This window comes from Oncorhynchus mykiss, chromosome 30 (assembly GCF_013265735.2).
Source record: "Oncorhynchus mykiss isolate Arlee chromosome 30, USDA_OmykA_1.1, whole genome shotgun sequence".
Classification (NCBI taxonomy): Eukaryota; Metazoa; Chordata; class Actinopteri; order Salmoniformes; family Salmonidae; genus Oncorhynchus; species Oncorhynchus mykiss.
The window spans coordinates 7,216,850-7,236,849 of record NC_050570.1 but is presented as its reverse complement, the minus strand read 5'-3'; the positions used below and the strand labels follow the sequence as shown (position 1 = coordinate 7,236,849).

General features: G+C 43.4%; 1 protein-coding gene across 1 annotated transcript in view; it reads right to left on the bottom strand.

The window, feature by feature from the left end:
• Positions 1-20,000, bottom strand: part of LOC110522714 (potassium/sodium hyperpolarization-activated cyclic nucleotide-gated channel 3-like) — a 55,762-nt gene that overhangs the window by 14,606 nt on the left and 21,156 nt on the right. The window contains exons 3-5 of the mRNA XM_036968570.1: positions 12,452-12,613; positions 11,785-12,003; positions 5,165-5,311 (exon numbers count right to left, since the gene is read on the bottom strand). Of these exons, the coding sequence (XP_036824465.1) occupies positions 5,165-5,311; positions 11,785-12,003; positions 12,452-12,613 (528 nt within the window). The remainder of the gene's footprint in view (positions 1-5,164; positions 5,312-11,784; positions 12,004-12,451; positions 12,614-20,000) is intronic.

Here is a 20,000-nt window from a genome sequence, read left to right as displayed (position 1 = left end):
TTTAAACAACACTTTTTATGGATATCTTTAAGAAATGGCTTTCTTCTTGCCACTCTTCCATAAAGGCCAGATTTGTGCAATATACGACTGATTGTTGTCCTATGGACAGAGTCTCCCACCTCAGCTGTAGATCTCTGCAGTTCATCCAGAGTGATCATGGGCCTCTTGGCTGCATCTCTGATCAGTCTTCTCCTTGTATGACCTGAAAGTTTAGAGGGACGGCCAGGTCTTGGTAGATTTGCAGTGGTCTGATACTCCTTCCATTTCAATATTATCGCTTGCACAGTGCTCCTTGGGATGTTTAAAGCTTGGGAAATCTTTTTGTATCCAAATCCGGCTTTAAACTTCTTCACAACGATATCTCGGACCTGCCTGGTGTGTTTCTTGTTCTTCATGATGCTCTCTGCGCTTTTAACGCACCTCTGAGACTATCACAGTGCAGGTGCATTTATACGGAGACTTGATTACACACAGGTGGATTGTATTTATCATCATTAGTCATTTAGGTCAACATTGGATCATTCAGAGATCCTCACTGAACTTCTGGAGAGAGTTTGCTGCACTGAAAGTAAAGGGGCTGAATAATTTTGCACGCCCAATTTTTCAGTTTTTGATTTGTTAAAAAAGTTTGAAATATCCAATAAATGTCGTTCCACTTCATGATTGTGTCCCACTTGTTGTTGATTCTTCACAAAAAAATACAGTTTTATATCTTTATGTTTGAAGCCTGAAATGTGGCAAAAGGTCGCAAAGTTCAAGGGGGCCGAATACTTTCGCAAGGCACTGTACATGTTGCCTTTTATATCTTTGTTCAGTGTATAAAGGTTCTCTTCAACTACCCCACAAGTTCATCACCACAAAGGTATTGCATACCCTCACATAAGCCCTCAATTCGATTCCTGGTTTTAACACACCAAGCACTTCACTGACACAGAGATATTTAAAGAGTGCATGGTGACTGAAGGAATTGGCCGACAAAAATCTATGGGATAGTAGCCTTTAATGTCATCTGTCAAACAGGTACATTATTGAGGCTTATTATAAGAGGCTTACCTCTTATTGCTTGAATAGGACGAAATAGGTGCGAACACAAAACAACTCTTGTTGTTAGAAAAGTCAAATTAAAATGAAGGCTGTTTTAAATTAACTAAGCCTACTTAGTTTAAATGAATTCGCCTACTTTCAGCACCCCTGCACTGTCCATCTCTGATTGATTGAGCTGAGGCTGCCGCTTCAACGTAATGAAAGTTATGTAAATTACTGAAACCGGGCTTATTGTGCTGAGGCTGCCGCTTCAACGTAATGAAAGTTATGTCAATTACTGAAACCGGGCTTATTGTGCTGAGGCTGCCGCTTCAACGTAATGAAAGTTATGTAAATTACTGAAACCGGGCTTATTGTGCTGAGGCTGCCGCTTCAACAAAATGAAAGTTATGTAAATTACTGAAACCGGGCTTATTGTGCTGAGGCTGCCGCTTCAACAAAATGAAAGTTATGTAAATTACTGAAACCGGGCTTATTGTGAGGTCAATAACTCGAATAAAAGCTTCATTTGACATTTGAGTCATTTAGAAGATGCTCTTATCCAGAGCGACTTACAGTAGTGAATTCATACATGTTTCATCATGAGCAACGAAACATAAATTATAGCAGTAACATGCTATCAAAGTTTACCTCTGGTCACCCTCATCTTTACACTATCAAAGTTTACCTCTGGTCATCCTCATCTTTACGCTATAAAAGTTTACCTCTGGTCATTCTCATCTTTACGCTATACAAGTTTACCTCTGGTCATCCTCATCTTTACGCTATACAAGTTTACCTCTCATCATCCTCATCTTTACGCTATAGAAGTTTACCTAGGGGCGGCAGGGTAGCCTAGTGGTTAGAGCAGTGTACTAGCAACCCGAATGGTTGCAAGTTCAAACCCTCGAGCTGACAAGGTAGAAATCTGTCGTTCTGCCCCTGAACAGGCTGTTCCTAGGCCGTCATTGAAAATAAGAATTTGTTCTTAACTGACTTGCCTAGTTAAATAAAATAAAAATCTTCATGCTATCAAAGTTTACCTCTGGTCATCCTCATCTTCACGCTATCAAAGTTTACCTCTGGTCACCCTCATCTTCACGCTATCAAAGTTTACTTCTGGTCATCCTCATCTTCATGCTATCAAAGTTTACCTCTGGTCATCCTCATCTTCACGCTATCAAAGTTTACCTCTGGTCACCCTCATCTTTACACTATCAAAGTTTACCTCTGGTCATCCTCATCTTCATGCTATCAAAGTTTACTTCTGGTCATCCTCATCTTCACGCTATCAAAGTTTACCTCTGGTCACCCTCATCTTTACACTATCAAAGTTTACCTCTGGTCATCCTCATCTTCATGCTATCAAAGTTTACCTCTGGTCATCCTCATCTTTACGCTATAAAAGTTTACCTCTGGTCATCCTCATCTTCACGCTATAAAAGTTTACCTCTGGTCACCCTCATCTTTACACTATCAAAGTTTACCTCTGGTCATCCTCATCTTTACGCTATAAAAGTTTACCTCTGGTCATTCTCATCTTTACGCTATACAAGTTTACCTCTGGTCATCCTCATCTTTACGCTATACAAGTTTACCTCTCATCATCCTCATCTTTACGCTATAGAAGTTTACCTAGGGGCGGCAGGGTAGCCTAGTGGTTAGAGCAGTGTACTAGCAACCCGAATGGTTGCAAGTTCAAACCCTCGAGCTGACAAGGTAGAAATCTGTCGTTCTGCCCCTGAACAGGCTGTTCCTAGGCCGTCATTGAAAATAAGAATTTGTTCTTAACTGACTTGCCTAGTTAAATAAAATAAAAATCTTCATGCTATCAAAGTTTACCTCTGGTCATCCTCATCTTCACGCTATCAAAGTTTACCTCTGGTCACCCTCATCTTCACGCTATCAAAGTTTACTTCTGGTCATCCTCATCTTCATGCTATCAAAGTTTACCTCTGGTCATCCTCATCTTCACGCTATCAAAGTTTACCTCTGGTCACCCTCATCTTTACACTATCAAAGTTTACCTCTGGTCATCCTCATCTTCATGCTATCAAAGTTTACTTCTGGTCATCCTCATCTTCACGCTATCAAAGTTTACCTCTGGTCACCCTCATCTTTACACTATCAAAGTTTACCTCTGGTCATCCTCATCTTCATGCTATCAAAGTTTACCTCTGGTCATCCTCATCTTTACGCTATAAAAGTTTACCTCTGGTCATCCTCATCTTCACGCTATAAAAGTTTACCTCTGGTCATCCTCATCTTTACACTATCAAAGTTTACCTCTGGTCATCCTCATCTTCATGCTATCAAAGTTTACCTCTGGTCACCCTCATCTTTACACTATCAAAGTTTACCTCTGGTCATCCTCATCTTCATGCTATCAAAGTTTACTTCTGGTCATCCTCATCTTCACGCTATCAAAGTTTACCTCTGGTCACCCTCATCTTTACACTATCAAAGTTTACCTCTGGTCATCCTCATCTTCATGCTATCAAAGTTTACCTATGGTCATCCTCATCTTTACGCTATAAAAGTTTACCTCTGGTCATCCTCATCTTCACGCTATAAAAGTTTACCTCTGGTCATCCTCATCTTTACACTATCAAAGTTTACCTCTGGTCATCCTCATCTTCATGCTATCAAAGTTTACCTCTGGTCATCCTCATCTTTACGCTATAAAAGTTTACCTCTGGTCATCCTCATCTTCACGCTATAAAAGTTTACCTCTGGTCATCCTCATCTTTACACTATCAAAGTTTACCTCTGGTCATCCTCATCTTCATGCTATAAAAGTTTACCTCTGGTCATCCTCATCTTTACAATATCAAAGTTTACCTCTGTTCATCCTCATCTTTTTGTCCAATCGTTCTGCTGCGGAGTTACCGCCAGGTGTATGTACTATACAGAGTACTAGTTCACTACGATTTGGCTTGACTGAACCGTTAAATGTGGACTGAACTGTTAAATGTGGACTGAACCGTTACATCTGAACTGAACTGTTAAATGTGGACTGAGCTGTTAAATGTGGACTGAACTGTTAAATGTGGACTGAACCGTTAAATGTGGACTGAACTGTTAAATGTGGACTGAACCGTTAAATGTGGACTGAACTGTTAAATGTGGACTGAACCGTTAAATGTGGACTGAACCGTTAAATGTGGACTGAACCGTTAAATGTGGACTGAACTGTTAAATGTGGACTGAACTGTTAAATGTGGACTGAACCGTTAAATGTGGACTGAACCGTTAAATGTGGACTGAACCGTTACATCTGAACCGAACCGTTACATCTGGACTGAACCGTTAAATGTGGACTGAACCGTTAAATGTGGACTGAACCGTTAAATGTGGACTGAACCGTTAAATGTGAGAGGTTCTCCAATGGTTATTTAGTGCCCTACCCTATGGGCCCTGGTCAAAAGTAGTGCACTAAATAGGGAATAGGGTGCCACTTGGGATAGTCTTAGAGTAGTCTACAGGCTACAGCTAAGTAATAAGATAATGGTTACTAATCAGAATATCAAAGAGAAATCTCCCTCAACAAAGTCAGCATTTTTTTTGCTATCAGTTTCAGTTCCAAGCCTACTATCATCAGGGTGATAAATAACCGCAGTCATTGGCTGCATCAGAAATGGCACCCTGTTCCCTACATAGTGTACTATTATTTCGACCAGAGCTCAGAGCCCTGTGGGCCCTGTTCAGAAGTAGTGTACTACTATTTCGACCAGAGCTCAGAGCCCTGTGGGCCCTGTTCAGAAGTAGTGTACTACTATTTCGACCAGAGCTGAGAGCCCTGTGGGCCCTGTTCAGAAGTAGTGTACTACTATTTCGACCAGAGCTGAGAGCCCTGTGGGCCCTGTTCAGAAGTAGTGTACTACTATTTCGACCAGAGCTGAGAGCCCTGTGGGCCCTGTTCAGAAGTAGTGTACTACTATTTCGACCAGAGCTGAGAGCCCTGTGGGCCCTGTTCAGAAGTAGTGTACTATAAAGGGAATATTGTGTCATTTGGTGACGCAGTCACTGATGAAGATTAAAACACAATTCAACCAGAACCAGGGACAGTCATTACTATTATAGTGACAATGGGTCTGATGTCACGTGGAGATCACACAGAGACACACACACACACACTGACCTCTCTGAGCGGTTCGTTCAGCTCCCCCAGAATGCTCTCCTCGTCAAACATCTTGCCCTGGAAACGATGTTCGTAGTAGTCATGGACCCGCTGCCGCATGCCGGCAGGAAGCTTGTGGAAGGACATGTACTGCTCCACCTGTTTATACTGTACAAGACAAGGATAATTGATTAGTTGATTGATTGATTGAAAAACATGTACTTCTCCACCTGTTTACACTGTACAAGACAAAGATAATTGATTAGTTGATTGATTAATTGATTGATTGATTGATTGAAAGACATGTACTGCTCCACCTGTTTATACTGTACAAGACAAAGATAATTGATTAGTTGATTGATTGATTGATTGATTGATTGAAAGACATGTACTTCTCCACCTGTTTATACTGTACAAGACAAAGATAATTGATTAGTTGATTGATTGATTGATTGATTGATTGAAAGACATGTACTTCTCCACCTGTTTATACTGTACAAGACAGAGATAATTGATTAGTTGGTTGATTGATTGTTAAACTGATTGATTGAAAGACGTGTACTTCTCCACCTGTTTATACTGTAGAAGACTAAGAGGACAGGGGGTGGAGTTGAGGACCACGATGCAAACAGGAAGAACAGAAAGACGTTTGTCTCAGCCTACTACTTTTAACTATCAACTAAATTCAACCTATCAAACCGTTGTCAGATTTGTGTTCTAACAGATAAACGTACCATTGACACAGGACAGTTCTAGTATATCCAGGTACATGGAGAAATACTGTATGTTGTATGCAATGACAATAACCTCCAGCAAACCGCTGATGTTGAGGCTCCACAGATCTCATCAGGATTGTGAACAGTTGTCGTTTGAATCGTTTCAGTGTAATATTATCACTTTGTGTATTGAGCCTGAGAGTGCATTGTCCGAGTGTTTCAGTGAACCAGAGAGCAGCAGTTTATCATTGTCTGAGTGTTTCAGTGTACCAGAGAGCAGCAGTTTATCATTGTCTGAGTGTTTCAGTGAATCAGAGAGCAGCAGTTTATCATTGTCTGAGTGTTTCAGTGAATCAGAGAGCAGCAGTTTATCATTGTCTGAGTGTTTCAGTGAATCAGAGAGCAGCAGTTTATCATTGTCTGAGTGTTTCAGTGTACCAGAGAGCAGCAGTTTATCATTGTCTGAGTGTTTCAGTGTACCAGAGAGCAGCAGTTTATCATTGTCTGAGTGTTTCAGTGTACCAGAGAGCAGCAGTTTATCATTGTCCGAGTGTTTCAGTGAATCAGATAGTAGCAGTTTATCATTGTCTGAGTGTTTCAGTGAATCAGAGAGCAGCAGTTTATCATTGTTCTCATAGGTTGACAGTTAACTGTTTTTATAAACCTCCTGACAGCTCTATGAGAGATGTCTGAACACCAAGTAATGGAATGGTGATCTCCAAAAAACTGTCCTCGCTGCAGAAATCATCTCCCCCGGGTAATCACAGTAATAAGGTTGTTATCAGTCAGCAGGTAGGTCATCACATGTTGTGTTGCTGCCATGTTGTGTTGCTGCCATGTTGTGTTGCTGCCATGTTGTGTTGCTATCATGTTGTGTTGCTGCCATGTTGTGCTGCTTCCATGTAGTGTTGCTGCCATGTTGTGTTGCTATCATGTTGTGTTGCTGCCATGTTGTGTTGCTATCATGTTGTGTTGCTGCCATGTTGTGCTGCTTCCATGTTGTGTTGCTGCCATGTTGTGTTGCTATCATGTTGTGTTGCTGCCATGTTGTGCTGCTTCCATGTTGTGTTGCTGCCATGTTGTGTTGCTATCACGTTGTGTTGCTGCCATGTTGTGCTGCTTCCATGTTGTGTTGCTGCCATGTTGTGTTGCTATCATGTTGTGTTGCTGCCATGTTGTGTTGCTGCCATGTAGTGTTGCTGCCATGTTGTGTTGCTGCCATGTTGTGCTGCTTCCATGTAGTGTTGCTGCCATGTTGTGTTGCTGCCATGTTGTGCTGCTTCCATGTAGTGTTGCTGCCATGTTGTGTTGCTATCATGTTGTGTTGCTGCCATGTTGTGTTGCTGCCATGTAGTGTTGCTGCCATGTTGTGTTGCTATCATGTTGTGTTGCTGCCATGTTGTGTTGCTGCCATGTAGTGTTGCTGCCATGTTGTGTTGCTGCCATGTTGTGTTGCTATCACGTTGTGTTGCTGCCATGTTGTGCTGCTTCCATGTTGTGTTGCTGCCATGTTGTGTTGCTGCCATGTTGTGTTGCTGCCATGTTGTGTTGCTATCATGTTGTGTTGCTGCCATGTTGTGTTGCTATCATGTTGTGTTGCTGCCATGTTGTGTTGCTATCATGTTGTGTTGCTGCCATGTTGTGCTGCTTCCATGTTGTGTTGCTGCCATGCTGTGTTGTCATGTGTTGCTGCCATGCTATGTTATTGTCTTAGGTCTCTATGTTGTGTTGTCTCTCTTGTCGTGATGTGTGTTTTGTCCTATATTTTATATTTTAATCCCAGCCGGTAGACCGTCATTGTAAATATCAATTAGTTCTTAACTGACTTGCCTAGTTAAATAAAGGTTCAATTAAAAAATTAAAAATAATTAATATGGTTGTTAGCAGTCAACATGTAGGTCATCACATTAATACGGTTGTTAGCAGTCAACGTGTAGGTCATTACATTAATATGGTTGTTAGCAGTCAACGTGTAGGTCATTACATTAATATGGTTGTTAGCAGTCAACCTGTAGGTCATTACATTAATATGGTTGTTAGCAGTCAACATGTAGGTCATTACATTAATACGGTTGTTAGCAGTCAACGTGTAGGTCATCACATTAATATGGTTGTTAGCAGTCAACGTGTAGGTCATCACATTAATACGGTTGTTAGCAGTCAACGTGTAGGTCATTACATTAATATGGTTGTTAGCAGTCAACGTGTAGGTCATTACATTAATATGGTTGTTAGCAGTCAACCTGTAGGTCATTACATTAATATGGTTGTTAGCAGTCAACATGTAGGTCATTACATTAATACGGTTGTTAGCAGTCAACGTGTAGGTCATCACATTAATACGGTTGTTAGCAGTCAACGTGTAGGTCATTACATTAATACCGTTGTTAGCAGTCAACATGTAGGTCATTACATTAATACGGTTGTTAGCAGTCAACGTGTAGGTCATTACATTAATACGGTTGTTAGCAGTCAACGTGTAGGTCATTACATTAATACGGTTGTTAGCAGTCAACGTGTAGGTCATTACATTAATACGGTTGTTAGCAGTCAACGTGTAGGTCATTACATTAATACGGTTGTTAGCAGTCAACGTGTAGGTCATTACATTAATACCGTTGTTAGCAGTCAACATGTAGGTCATTACATTAATACCGTTGTTAGCAGTCAACATGTAGGTCATCACATTAATACGGTTGTTAGCAGTCATCGTGTAGGTCATCACATTAATATGGTTGTTAGCAGTCAACGTGTAGGTCATCACATTAATACGGTTGTTAGCAGTCAACGTGTAGGTCATCACATTAATACGGTTGTTAGCAGTCAACGTGTAGGTCATCACATTAATACGGTTGTTAGCAGTCAACATGTAGGTCATCACATTAATACGGTTGTTAGCAGTCAACGTGTAGGTCATTACATTAATACCGTTGTTAGCAGTCAACATGTAGGTCATTACATTAATACCGTTGTTAGCAGTCAACGTGTAGGTCATTACATTAATACCGTTGTTAGCAGTCAACGTGTAGGTCATTACATTAATATGGTTGTTAGCAGTCAACGTGTAGGTCATTACATTAATACCGTTGTTAGCAGTCAACGTGTAGGTCATTACATTAATACGGTTGTTAGCAGTCAACGTGTAGGTCATTACATTAATACCGTTGTTAGCAGTCAACGTGTAGGTCATTACATTAATACCGTTGTTAGCAGTCAACGTGTAGGTCATTACATTAATATGGTTGTTAGCAGTCAACGTGTAGGTCATTACATTAATACCGTTGTTAGCAGTCAACGTGTAGGTCATTACATTAATATGGTTGTTAGCAGTCAACGTGTAGGTCATTACATTAATATGGTTGTTAGCAGTCAACGTGTAGGTCATTACATTAATATGGTTGTTAGCAGTCAACGTGTAGGTCATTACATTAATACGGTTGTTAGCAGTCAACGTGTAGGTCATTACATTAATACCGTTGTTAGCAGTCAACGTGTAGGTCATTACATTAATACCGTTGTTAGCAGTCAACGTGTAGGTCATTACATTAATATGGTTGTTAGCAGTCAACGTGTAGGTCATTACATTAATACCGTTGTTAGCAGTCAACGTGTAGGTCATTACATTAATATGGTTGTTAGCAGTCAACGTGTAGGTCATTACATTAATACCGTTGTTAGCAGTCAACGTGTAGGTCATTACATTAATATGGTTGTTAGCAGTCAACGTGTAGGTCATTACATTAATACCGTTGTTAGCAGTCAACGTGTAGGTCATTACATTAATATGGTTGTTAGCAGTCAACGTGTAGGTCATTACATTAATACCGTTGTTAGCAGTCATCGTGTAGGTCATTACATTAATATGGTTGTTAGCAGTCAACGTGTAGGTCATTACATTAATACCGTTGTTAGCAGTCAACGTGTAGGTCATTACATTAATATGGTTGTTAGCAGTCAACGTGTAGGTCATTACATTAATACCGTTGTTAGCAGTCAACGTGTAGGTCATTACATTAATATGGTTGTTAGCAGTCAACGTGTAGGTCATTACATTAATACCGTTGTTAGCAGTCAACGTGTAGGTCATTACATTAATATGGTTGTTAGCAGTCAACGTGTAGGTCATTACATTAATACGGTTGTTAGCAGTCAACATGTAGGTCATCACAATAATACGGTTGTTAGCAGTCAACATGTAGGTCATCACATTAATATGGTTGTTAGCAGTCAACATGTAGGTCATTACATTAATACCGTTGTTAGCAGTCAACATGTAGGTCATCACATTAATACCGTTGTTAGCAGTCAACCTGTAGGTCATCAGATTAATACCGTTGTTAGCAGTCATCGTGTAGGTCATCACATTAATACGGTTGTTAGCAGTCAACATGTAGGTCATTACATTAATACCGTTGTTAGCAGTCAACATGTAGGTCATCACATTAATACCGTTGTTAGCAGTCAACCTGTAGGTCATCAGATTAATACCGTTGTTAGCAGTCATCGTGTAGGTCATCACATTAATACGGTTGTTAGCAGTCAACATGTAGGTCATCACATTAATACGGTTGTTAGCAGTCAACATGTAGGTCATCACATTAATACGGTTGTTAGCAGTCAACATGTAGGTCATCACATTTACCAGGGTGTCCTTGACCAGAGCCCATTGCACCCTATTCCCTATATAGTGCACTGCTTTTTACCAAGGTCCATAGGGCTCTATGGGGAATAGAGGGCCATTTGGGATGGGCCCCTTGAGGTCCATCCTATCAGTAGGTGAAGCTACGTAGAGAGTGAAGGTATGTTACATTTCCTATGGAGAGTAGAAGTGGACGACAGAAGATGTTTCCTCCTCCTTTCCTCTCTTCCTCATGTTCTCTCCTCTCCATCCCTCTCCCTATGTATCTCATTCACCTCTTAATGTCTCTCTCTCTGTTTCTCTCTCTGTTTCTCTCTCTCTCTCTCTCTCACTCTCTGTTTCTCTCTCTCCTTTCTCTCTCTGTTTCTCTCCTTCATCCCTCTTCCTATGTATCTCCTTCACCTCTTAATTTCTATCTCTCTCTCTCTCTGTTTCTCGCTCTCTCTTTTCTCTCTCTGTGTTTCTCTCTCTCTCTCTCTGTTTCTCTCTCTTTCTCTCTCTCTCTCTCTCTGTTTCTCTCTCTCTTTTCTCTCTCTGTGTTTCTCTCTCTGTGTCTCTCTCTCTCTCTCTCCTGATCCCTAGGAGGTCCATTCCTCTTGAAGTTAAACTTTTAATTGAATTTCTTGCAATGCAAGCTTCATAATTCATCTTCTTGAACTTTTATGACTTTTTCAGCATGCACTCTTTCCCTATTATATTTTATAGACCCTCTGTTATGGACCGTTTCCTGACTGCAGGCTATATGCTGTGCACACACTGAATCGTTCCAGAGCAGCCAACAGCTGTCTGAAAAGCCCTTCTCTCTGCACATACCGTATGACCAATCCCAAATCAACCAGTAGCTTCAAAACACCAAGGCACTTGTGTAGATCTGAGAGGATTGGATTGGTGTAATTAATGTGACGGTAGCTCCATATTGCCCTCTGAGGAAAGCAATGAGGAAAATTGGAATTGGCATTTCAGTTTACAACCCTGGCCGCCAGGCTCTCACTACTGAGAAGGCAAAGACAGACCTTTGGACTCAGAGTCTAGTCCAGATGCATCTTAATTTGACCCTGCTTCTCACAGTAGGAAAATAATCCTGCAGCAACAGGAAATGTGAATTATTATGTGTAATAAAATTCATCAACATTTTTATAGGGTTTGATACATTTTCATTATGGCAAATCAAGCCTGACATTTTTAAGTGGAAATTACAAACTTCAGAAGCCTTTTTAAACCTTGAATACAATACAATTCAGAAAATTATCTGCTATAACAGAGATAGCAGATCTTAATTCACTCACCTTCTCCTGGTACTGCCGTCGGGAAGAGTCCAGTGACTGAATGAGAGCGGTTGCATGGCCTACAAACATGGCGTAGCAGGTGGCACCCACGATCATGCTGAGTATGGTGAGCCACACATCCGCCAGGCCGACAGGAGGGTACATACCGTACCCGATACACAGCATGTGACTCATAGCCTTGAACAGGGCATAGGAATACTGCTGGCCCCACGTGTCATTCTGCAGGAGGGAGAGGAGAGAAGGGGAATGGGAGATGAGAAGAAGAGTGAGAGAAGAGAAGGAAAGATGTTCCCAATTGCCTATGTTCCAGGAGGAACATTGGACTTTAGGAACACTGGACATTTGGAACACTGGAACAATGTATGTTTGGAACACTGGACTTATGGAACAGTGATCACCATCTTGATGACCCAGCAGTCAGAAGGGAAGTCCTGTAGCATGGGGACCAGAAACTCTCTCTGTGTGTGTGTGTGTGTGTGTGTGTGTGTGTGTGTGTGTGTGTGTGTGTGTGTGTGTGTGTGTGTGTGTGTGTGTGTGTGTGTGTGTGTGTGTGTGTGTGTGAGTGACTTCTTGGAACAGTGATCACCATCTTGATGACCCAGCAGTCAGAAGGGAAGTCCTGTAGCATGGGGACCAGAAACTGGTGTGTGTGTGTGTGTGTACTCACCACCATCTTGTTCCTGGTGACCCAGCAATCAGAAGGGAACTCCTGCAGCATGGGAACCAGGAACTGCAGACATCCGTCCCAGTGACACAGCAGCAGCATCATAGCAATCAGGTTCACAATCCTCACCATGGCACTGGCTAGGTCATAGGTCATATGGAAAATCTAGGGGATTAGAATTAGTTAAACACGCAATTGTCCTCCATGGAATGTGGATTAACAAACATTAACAGGACCTGCAGCTAGTTAAGTAACTAGACATGTACTGTATTATTTTGCCAGTGTAAACACTACTTAACACTAAACAAATGCACAATTTCAGTTTGACAATTGTGCTGCTGCTGCCTCCAATGTAATTAGCTAGTAGTGAGATTAGTAGTGAGATTAGTAGTGAGATTAGTAGTGGGTGAGGTAGGAGGTGCAGTAGGTGCTATGTGGCCGTAGTCTGTACTGGTACCCAGTGTATATTGGCCAAGCTACCATTACTCATTGTGTATTTATTCCTCGTGTTATTATTTCTCCCTAAAAAAAATATCTCAGCATTGTTGGGAAGGACTTTCACTGTTAGTCGACACCTGTTGTTTACCATGCATGGGACAAATACAATGTGGTTTGATTTGAGTCCCTCTACCCATAGGCCACATCACATTGTTGTTAATCTGCCCACCACAGACCAGCAGACGGACCAGACAGCATAGCAACACTATTATAACAGATATTTATTTTTACGTAATCATCATCTGGGACTATCATCACTATGTACTAATGGTCCTGAGGGGGTGTGTGGGGGGGGGGGGGGGGGGGGGGGGGATTATATTCTCTTTACAGTGGTAAAAGATCCTACTGAGAACACTGCTAGCCTATTCTCTGCAGCCAGCAAAGTAAAGTGACCATATGCATGGTTACGTCATATCAACAATGAGTGTGGTGGCTCTTTTCAGTGTGTGTGTGTGTGTGTCTGTGCGTGTGTGTGTGTGTGTACATTGGATCTTAGATCCATGTCTGATGGAGTTACTGGATGTAGTTAGGGGATGTAGTTAGGGGATGGAGTTAATGGATGAAGTTAGGAGATGGAGTTAGGGGATGGAGTTAAGGGATGGAGTTAGGGGATGGAGTTACGGGATGGAGTTACGGGATGGAGTTACGGGATGGAGTTAGGGGATGGGGTTAAGGGATGGAGTTAGGGGATGGAGTTAGGGGATGGGGTTAAGGGATGGAGTTAAGGGATGGAGTTAGGGGATGGAGTTAGGGGAAGGAGTTAGGGGATGGAGTTAGGGGATGGAGTTAGGGGATGGAGTTACGGGATGGAGTTACGGGATGGAGTTACGGGATGGAGTTACGGGATGTAGTTACGGGATGGAGTTAGGGGATGGAGTTAGGAGATGGAGTTACGGGATGGAGTTACAGGATGGAGTTAGGGGATGGAGTTACGGGATGTAGTTACGGGATGTAGTTACGGGATGGAGTTAGGGGATGGAGTTACGGGATGGAGTTACGGGATGGAGTTACAGGATGGAGTTAGGTGATGGAGTTAGGGGATGGAGTTACGGGATGGAGTTACGGGATGGAGTTACAGGATGGAGTTAGGGGATGGAGTTACGGGATGGAGTTACGGGATGGAGTTACAGGATGGAGTTAGGTGATGGAGTTAGGGGATGGAGTTAAGGGATGGAGTTACGGGATGGAGTTAGGTGATGGAGTTAGGGGATGGAGTTAAGGGATGGAGTTAAGGGATGTAGTTACGGGATGGAGTTAGGGGATGGAGTTAGGGGATGGAGTTACGGGATGGAGTTACGGGATAGAGTTACGGGATGGAGTTAGGGGATGGAGTTACGGGATGGAGTTACGGGATGGAGTTACGGGATGGAGTTACAGGATGGAGTTAGGTGATGGAGTTAGGGGATGGAGTTAAGGGATGGAGTTAAGGGATGTAGTTACGGGATGGAGTTAGGGGATGGAGTTACGGGATGGAGTTACGGGATGGAGTTACGGGATGGAGTTACGGGATGGAGTTACGGGATGGAGTTACGGGATGGAGTTACGGGATGGAGTTACGGGATGTAGTTACGGGATGGAGTTAGGGGATGGAGTTAGGAGATGGAGTTACGGGATGGAGTTACAGGATGGAGTTAGGGGATGGAGTTACGGGATGTAGTTACGGGATGTAGTTACGGGATGGAGTTAGGGGATGGAGTTACGGGATGGAGTTACGGGATGGAGTTACAGGATGGAGTTAGGTGATGGAGTTAGGGGATGGAGTTACGGGATGGAGTTACAGGATGGAGTTAGGGGATGGAGTTACGGGATGGAGTTACGGGATGGAGTTACAGGATGGAGTTAGGTGATGGAGTTAGGGGATGGAGTTAAGGGATGGAGTTACGGGATGGAGTTAGGTGATGGAGTTAGGGGATGGAGTTAAGGGATGGAGTTAAGGGATGTAGTTACGGGATGGAGTTAGGGGATGGAGTTAGGGGATGGAGTTACGGGATGGAGTTACGGGATAGAGTTACGGGATGGAGTTAGGGGATGGAGTTACGGGATGGAGTTACGGGATGGAGTTACGGGATGGAGTTACAGGATGGAGTTAGGTGATGGAGTTAGGGGATGGAGTTAAGGGATGGAGTTAAGGGATGTAGTTACGGGATGGAGTTAGGGGATGGAGTTACGGGATGGAGTTACGGGATGGAGTTACGGGATGGAGTTACGGGATGGAGTTACGGGATGGAGTTACGGGATGGAGTTACAGGATGGAGTTACGGGATGGAGTTACGGGATGTAGTTAGGGGATGGAGTTAGGGGATGGAGTTACGGGCTGGAGTTACAGGATGGAGTTAGGTGATGGAGTTAGGGGATGGAGTTAGGGGATGGAGTTAGGGGGTGGAGTTACGGGATGGAGTTACAGGATGGAGTTAGGTGATGGAGTTAGGGGATGGAGTTAAGGGATGGAGTTAAGGGATGTAGTTACGGGATGGAGTTAGGGGATGGAGTTACGGGATGGAGTTAAGGGATGGAGTTAAGGGATGTAGTTACGGGATGGAGTTAGGGGATGGAGTTACGGGATGGAGTTACGGGATGGAGTTACGGGATGGAGTTAGGGGATGGAGTTACGGGATGGAGTTACGGGATGGAGTTACAGGATGGAGTTACGGGATGGAGTTACGGGATGTAGTTACGGGATGGAGTTACAGGATGGAGTTACGGGATGGAGTTACGGGATGGAGTTACGGGATGGAGTTACAGGATGGAGTTAGGTGATGGAGTTAGGGGATGGAGTTACGGGATGGCGTTACGGGATGTAGTTACGGGATGGAGTTAGGGGATGGAGTTACGGGATGGAGTTACGGGATGGAGTTACGGGATGGAGTTAGGGGATGGAGTTACGGGATGGAGTTACGGGATGGAGTTACGGGATGGAGTTACAGGATGGAGTTACGGGATGGAGTTACGGGATGTAGTTACGGGATGGAGTTACGGGATGGAGTTACGGGATGGAGTTACGGGATGGAGTTACGGGATGGAGTTACAGGATGGAGTTAGGTGATGGAGTTAGGGGATGGAGTTACGGGATGGAGTTACGGGATGGAGTTACGGGATGTAGTTACGGGATGGAGTTAGGGGATGGAGTTACGGGATGGAGTTACGGGATGGAGTTACAGGATGGAGTTAGGGTATGGAGTTACGGGATGGAGTTACGGGATGGAGTTACAGGATGGAGTTAGGTGATGGAGTTAGGGGATGGAGTTACGGGATGGAGTTACGGGATGAAGTTACAGGATGGAGTTAGGTGATGGAGTTAGGGGATGGAGTTACGGGATGGAGTTACGGGATGGAGTTACAGGATGGAGTTAGGTGATGGAGTTAGGGGATGGAGTTACGGGATGGAGTTAAGGGATGGAGTTACGGGATGGAGTTACAGGATGGAGTTAGGTGATGGAGTTAGGGGATGTAGTTAGGTGATGGAGTTACGGGATGCTTCGTCAATTACACCTCAATTACTAAAGTCAGCACTTTGTGCAAATGCCACACACAGAGAATCTAAACTATATCAAAATACTTCATATCTGAACCAGTAACATACTGAAATTGTAAAGCAGCACATTGAAACTACAGTAGGTCTATGGTTAAGTGGTTACTGTGACTGGGGTTCATCATTTTACAGTTTTTCTCAGTCACTTTGGTGCATTTCTTAGATCAAAAGTGCAATTCTTGATACTACTTGTACAAATTCCAAATCATCTAGTCACTTGTGCACATCATTAAAGCAATGTCTTATTCCTTTGAACAAATTGCAATTGATAATGTACAAGTGTCAGCTTTTTTCCACATTATCAATTGCTCATGTCATGTTGATCAAAATATAGTAGATGGTTCTCTGTTGAATAGTCTTACCCCTCAAAACATCTAGGCATTAGTTCCTTGCATAAGCCATTACATGCAAAATTGTTGAACTATTTGTCATAAACTGTCAAGCATAGTTTTACACATTTCTATTAGACCTTTTGTACAAAAACGTGAATTGATTAATCGTGCAGGTGAAATTGACCCTCACTCATGAAGGAATGTAAAGTGTTAGTTCAACCAACAATCAACCAGTTGTCTAAATTGCTTAAAGTTGCATGTCATGAAGAATCAATTGGCAAGCATATATAGACAGACCACAACACAGAGTTGCAGTTTTCCAATAACGGATGGACCAGGAAACGAACAGGGTCAAAAGCCAAGAGGAGGAAGAAGAGGAGCAAGGATGCGTGGTGGAAGGCAAAACAGAGGAAGAGACAGAAGAGGACATAGGCGCATATCTGATGACATAAGGGCCACTATTGTAGACCATGTTGTCAATCATGGCCTTACAATGGCTGAGGCGGGTCAAAGGGTGCAGCCGAATATTGGGAGATCAACCGTGTCCTCAATAGTTAAAACGTTTCGAAGAGAGAACAGGTCTGTCCACCAATGTACAGTGAGTGCACTGTTACTGTATATAAGCAGTATACTGTATACTTCCTACAATGCTTCACATTACAGTAGTCCACTTGTATTTCACAGCATACAGAAAGATACTCTATACAGATACATACTGCACCTTACATGCATCCACCTATATGTTTTACAGTAAAATGCATGTTCGCATAGTTTTTGTCTATGTGAAAGTGTGCGATGCATCACTGCATTTTCCCCCACATAGGACTGCAAGATTACCTCAAACCGGTGGCAGAGGACGCCTTTTCACACCTCAACAGGAGGAGGCTATTTGCACCATGGTCCGAGCAAACAATGCCATGAGACTCAGGGAAATACAAAGGACCATTATAGAAGACAACGATGTCTTTGAAAAACATCCGTACGGTTAGCATCTCAACCATCGACAGGGTGCTACATAGAAACCAGATGAGTATGAAACAGCTGTACCGTGTCCCATTCCAAAGGAATGAGGACAGAGTTAAGGAGCTACGGTACCAGTATGTACAGGTAAAACATATATCTATGTAACTACTTTACAGCAACATTTTATAGTGATACATAGTACAGTAAGCATAAACTGCACACATTTCCATTGCTGTGGAAGGAACATGCAATATATGTACAGTTTATGTCACTCTTCCTTACCAAAACAAATTAAACTGTGTGTTCTGGGATATAGCGTATAATGGTGTTGGAATCAAGTGAACCCTCTCACAACTTTGTATACGTGGATGAGGCTGGCTTCAACCTGACCAAATGCAGAAGGCGGGGTCGAAATATCATCGGTCACAGAGCTACTGTGGATTTGCCAGGCCAACGGGGAGGAAATATCACCACGTGTGCTGCAATTTCGGAGCATGGTGTCCTAACCCATATCCACCTTATAGGGCCATACAACACCCAGCATCTACTCAACTTTTTAGAGACTCTCTACAGGGCTCTCATCCCTGATGATGAGAGGGGTCTGTTTAGAGAGGATTTGCCAAAGTATGTGGTCATTTGTGATAATGTGAGTTTCCACCGATCAAACATCATAAGGCAATGGTTTGTGACCCACCCGAGGATGCTCATAGAATTCCTCCCACCTTATTCACCATTCCTTAACCCAATTGAGGAGTTATTTTTAGCATGGAGGTGGAAGGTGTACGATCGTCAGCCACACACACACAGATGACCCTGCTGGCTGCAATGGATGCAGCATGTGAGGACATCACAGTAGACACCTGCAGAGGATGGATAAGGCATTCCAAAAGATTCTTTCCACGTTGCATTGGAAGGGAAAATATCCGGTGTGATGTGGATGAGAATATGTGGGCCGACAGACAGGAGCGTCTGGATGTGTAGAGACAGCACAACAGTGCTGCGGGCAAAGTTGTGCCTTAGGGGTGGTTTCCTGTGTTTCTTTCTAATTTAGTTTTTTTTCCTTTGTGCCCCTTGGGTTGTCCAGTCTCTTTCAATCAATAACCCACATACAGTAATATGTAAATAGTACTGTTGAAATTGATATATGCCATAGAAGTGCAGCCTTGTGCATTTTCAATACAGTAACTGTCATCCAAATTGTAGCCTAAGTTTACATCAGGTAGTACTGTCAAAGTACACAGTTACATTGACAACATGGCTAAAAATTTTGACGACCTTGTTCGTGAACAATGACTCAATGACTTATCATTCTAATGACACTGACATGATCATTGGCATGAATATTTACTTTTGAGAGATGTACTAAGGATTTTTAGTGACTGACTAGCTTTAGAAAATTATCTATTGTATATTGCAGTTTGTACAAATTGTTCTGAGAAATACACTTGTTATTTTGCACATGTTAGGGATGATGTGAAAAATGCACCAAAGCGACTGAGAAATGGTAAACCGTACAGCCTCTACAATGAATCTACAATGAATGAGAGAGCAGATGAATGCCTTCGGTCCAGGGTTGGGTACATTCTATTGCAATTCAGTCCATTCAATTAGTAAACTTCAATTTGTAATGTTAGTTTACTTCCAGAGTTGACTGAGTTGAAATGGAATTGATCCCAATCCTGCCTCCCAAGCCCTACCTCCTGGTGCCTCCCAAGCCCTACCTCCTGGTGCCTCCCAAGCCCTACCTCCTGGTGCCACCCAAGCCCTACCTCCTGGTGCCTTCCAAGCCCTACCTCCTGGTGCCTCCCAAGCCCTACCTCCTGGTGCCACCCAAGCCCTACCTCCTGGTGCCTCCCAAGCCCTACCTCCTGGTGCCTCCCAAGCCCTACCTCCTGGTGCCACCCAAGCCCTACCTCCTGGTGCCTCCCAAGCCCTACCTCCTGGTGCCTCCCAAGCCCTACCTCCTGGTGCCTCCCAAGCCCTACCTCCTGGTGCCTCCCAAGCCCTACCTCCTGGTGCCACCCAAGCCCTACCTCCTGGTGCCTCCCAAGCCCTACCTCCTGGTGCCTCCCAAGCCCTACCTCCTGGTGCCTCCCAAGCCGTACCTCCTGGTGTCTCCCAAGCCCTACCTCCGGGTGCCTCCCAAGCCCTACCTCCTGGTGCCTCCCAAGCCCTACCTCCTCCTACCTCTCATCTCCCTACACCCTCCTACCTCCTCCTCCTACCTCCC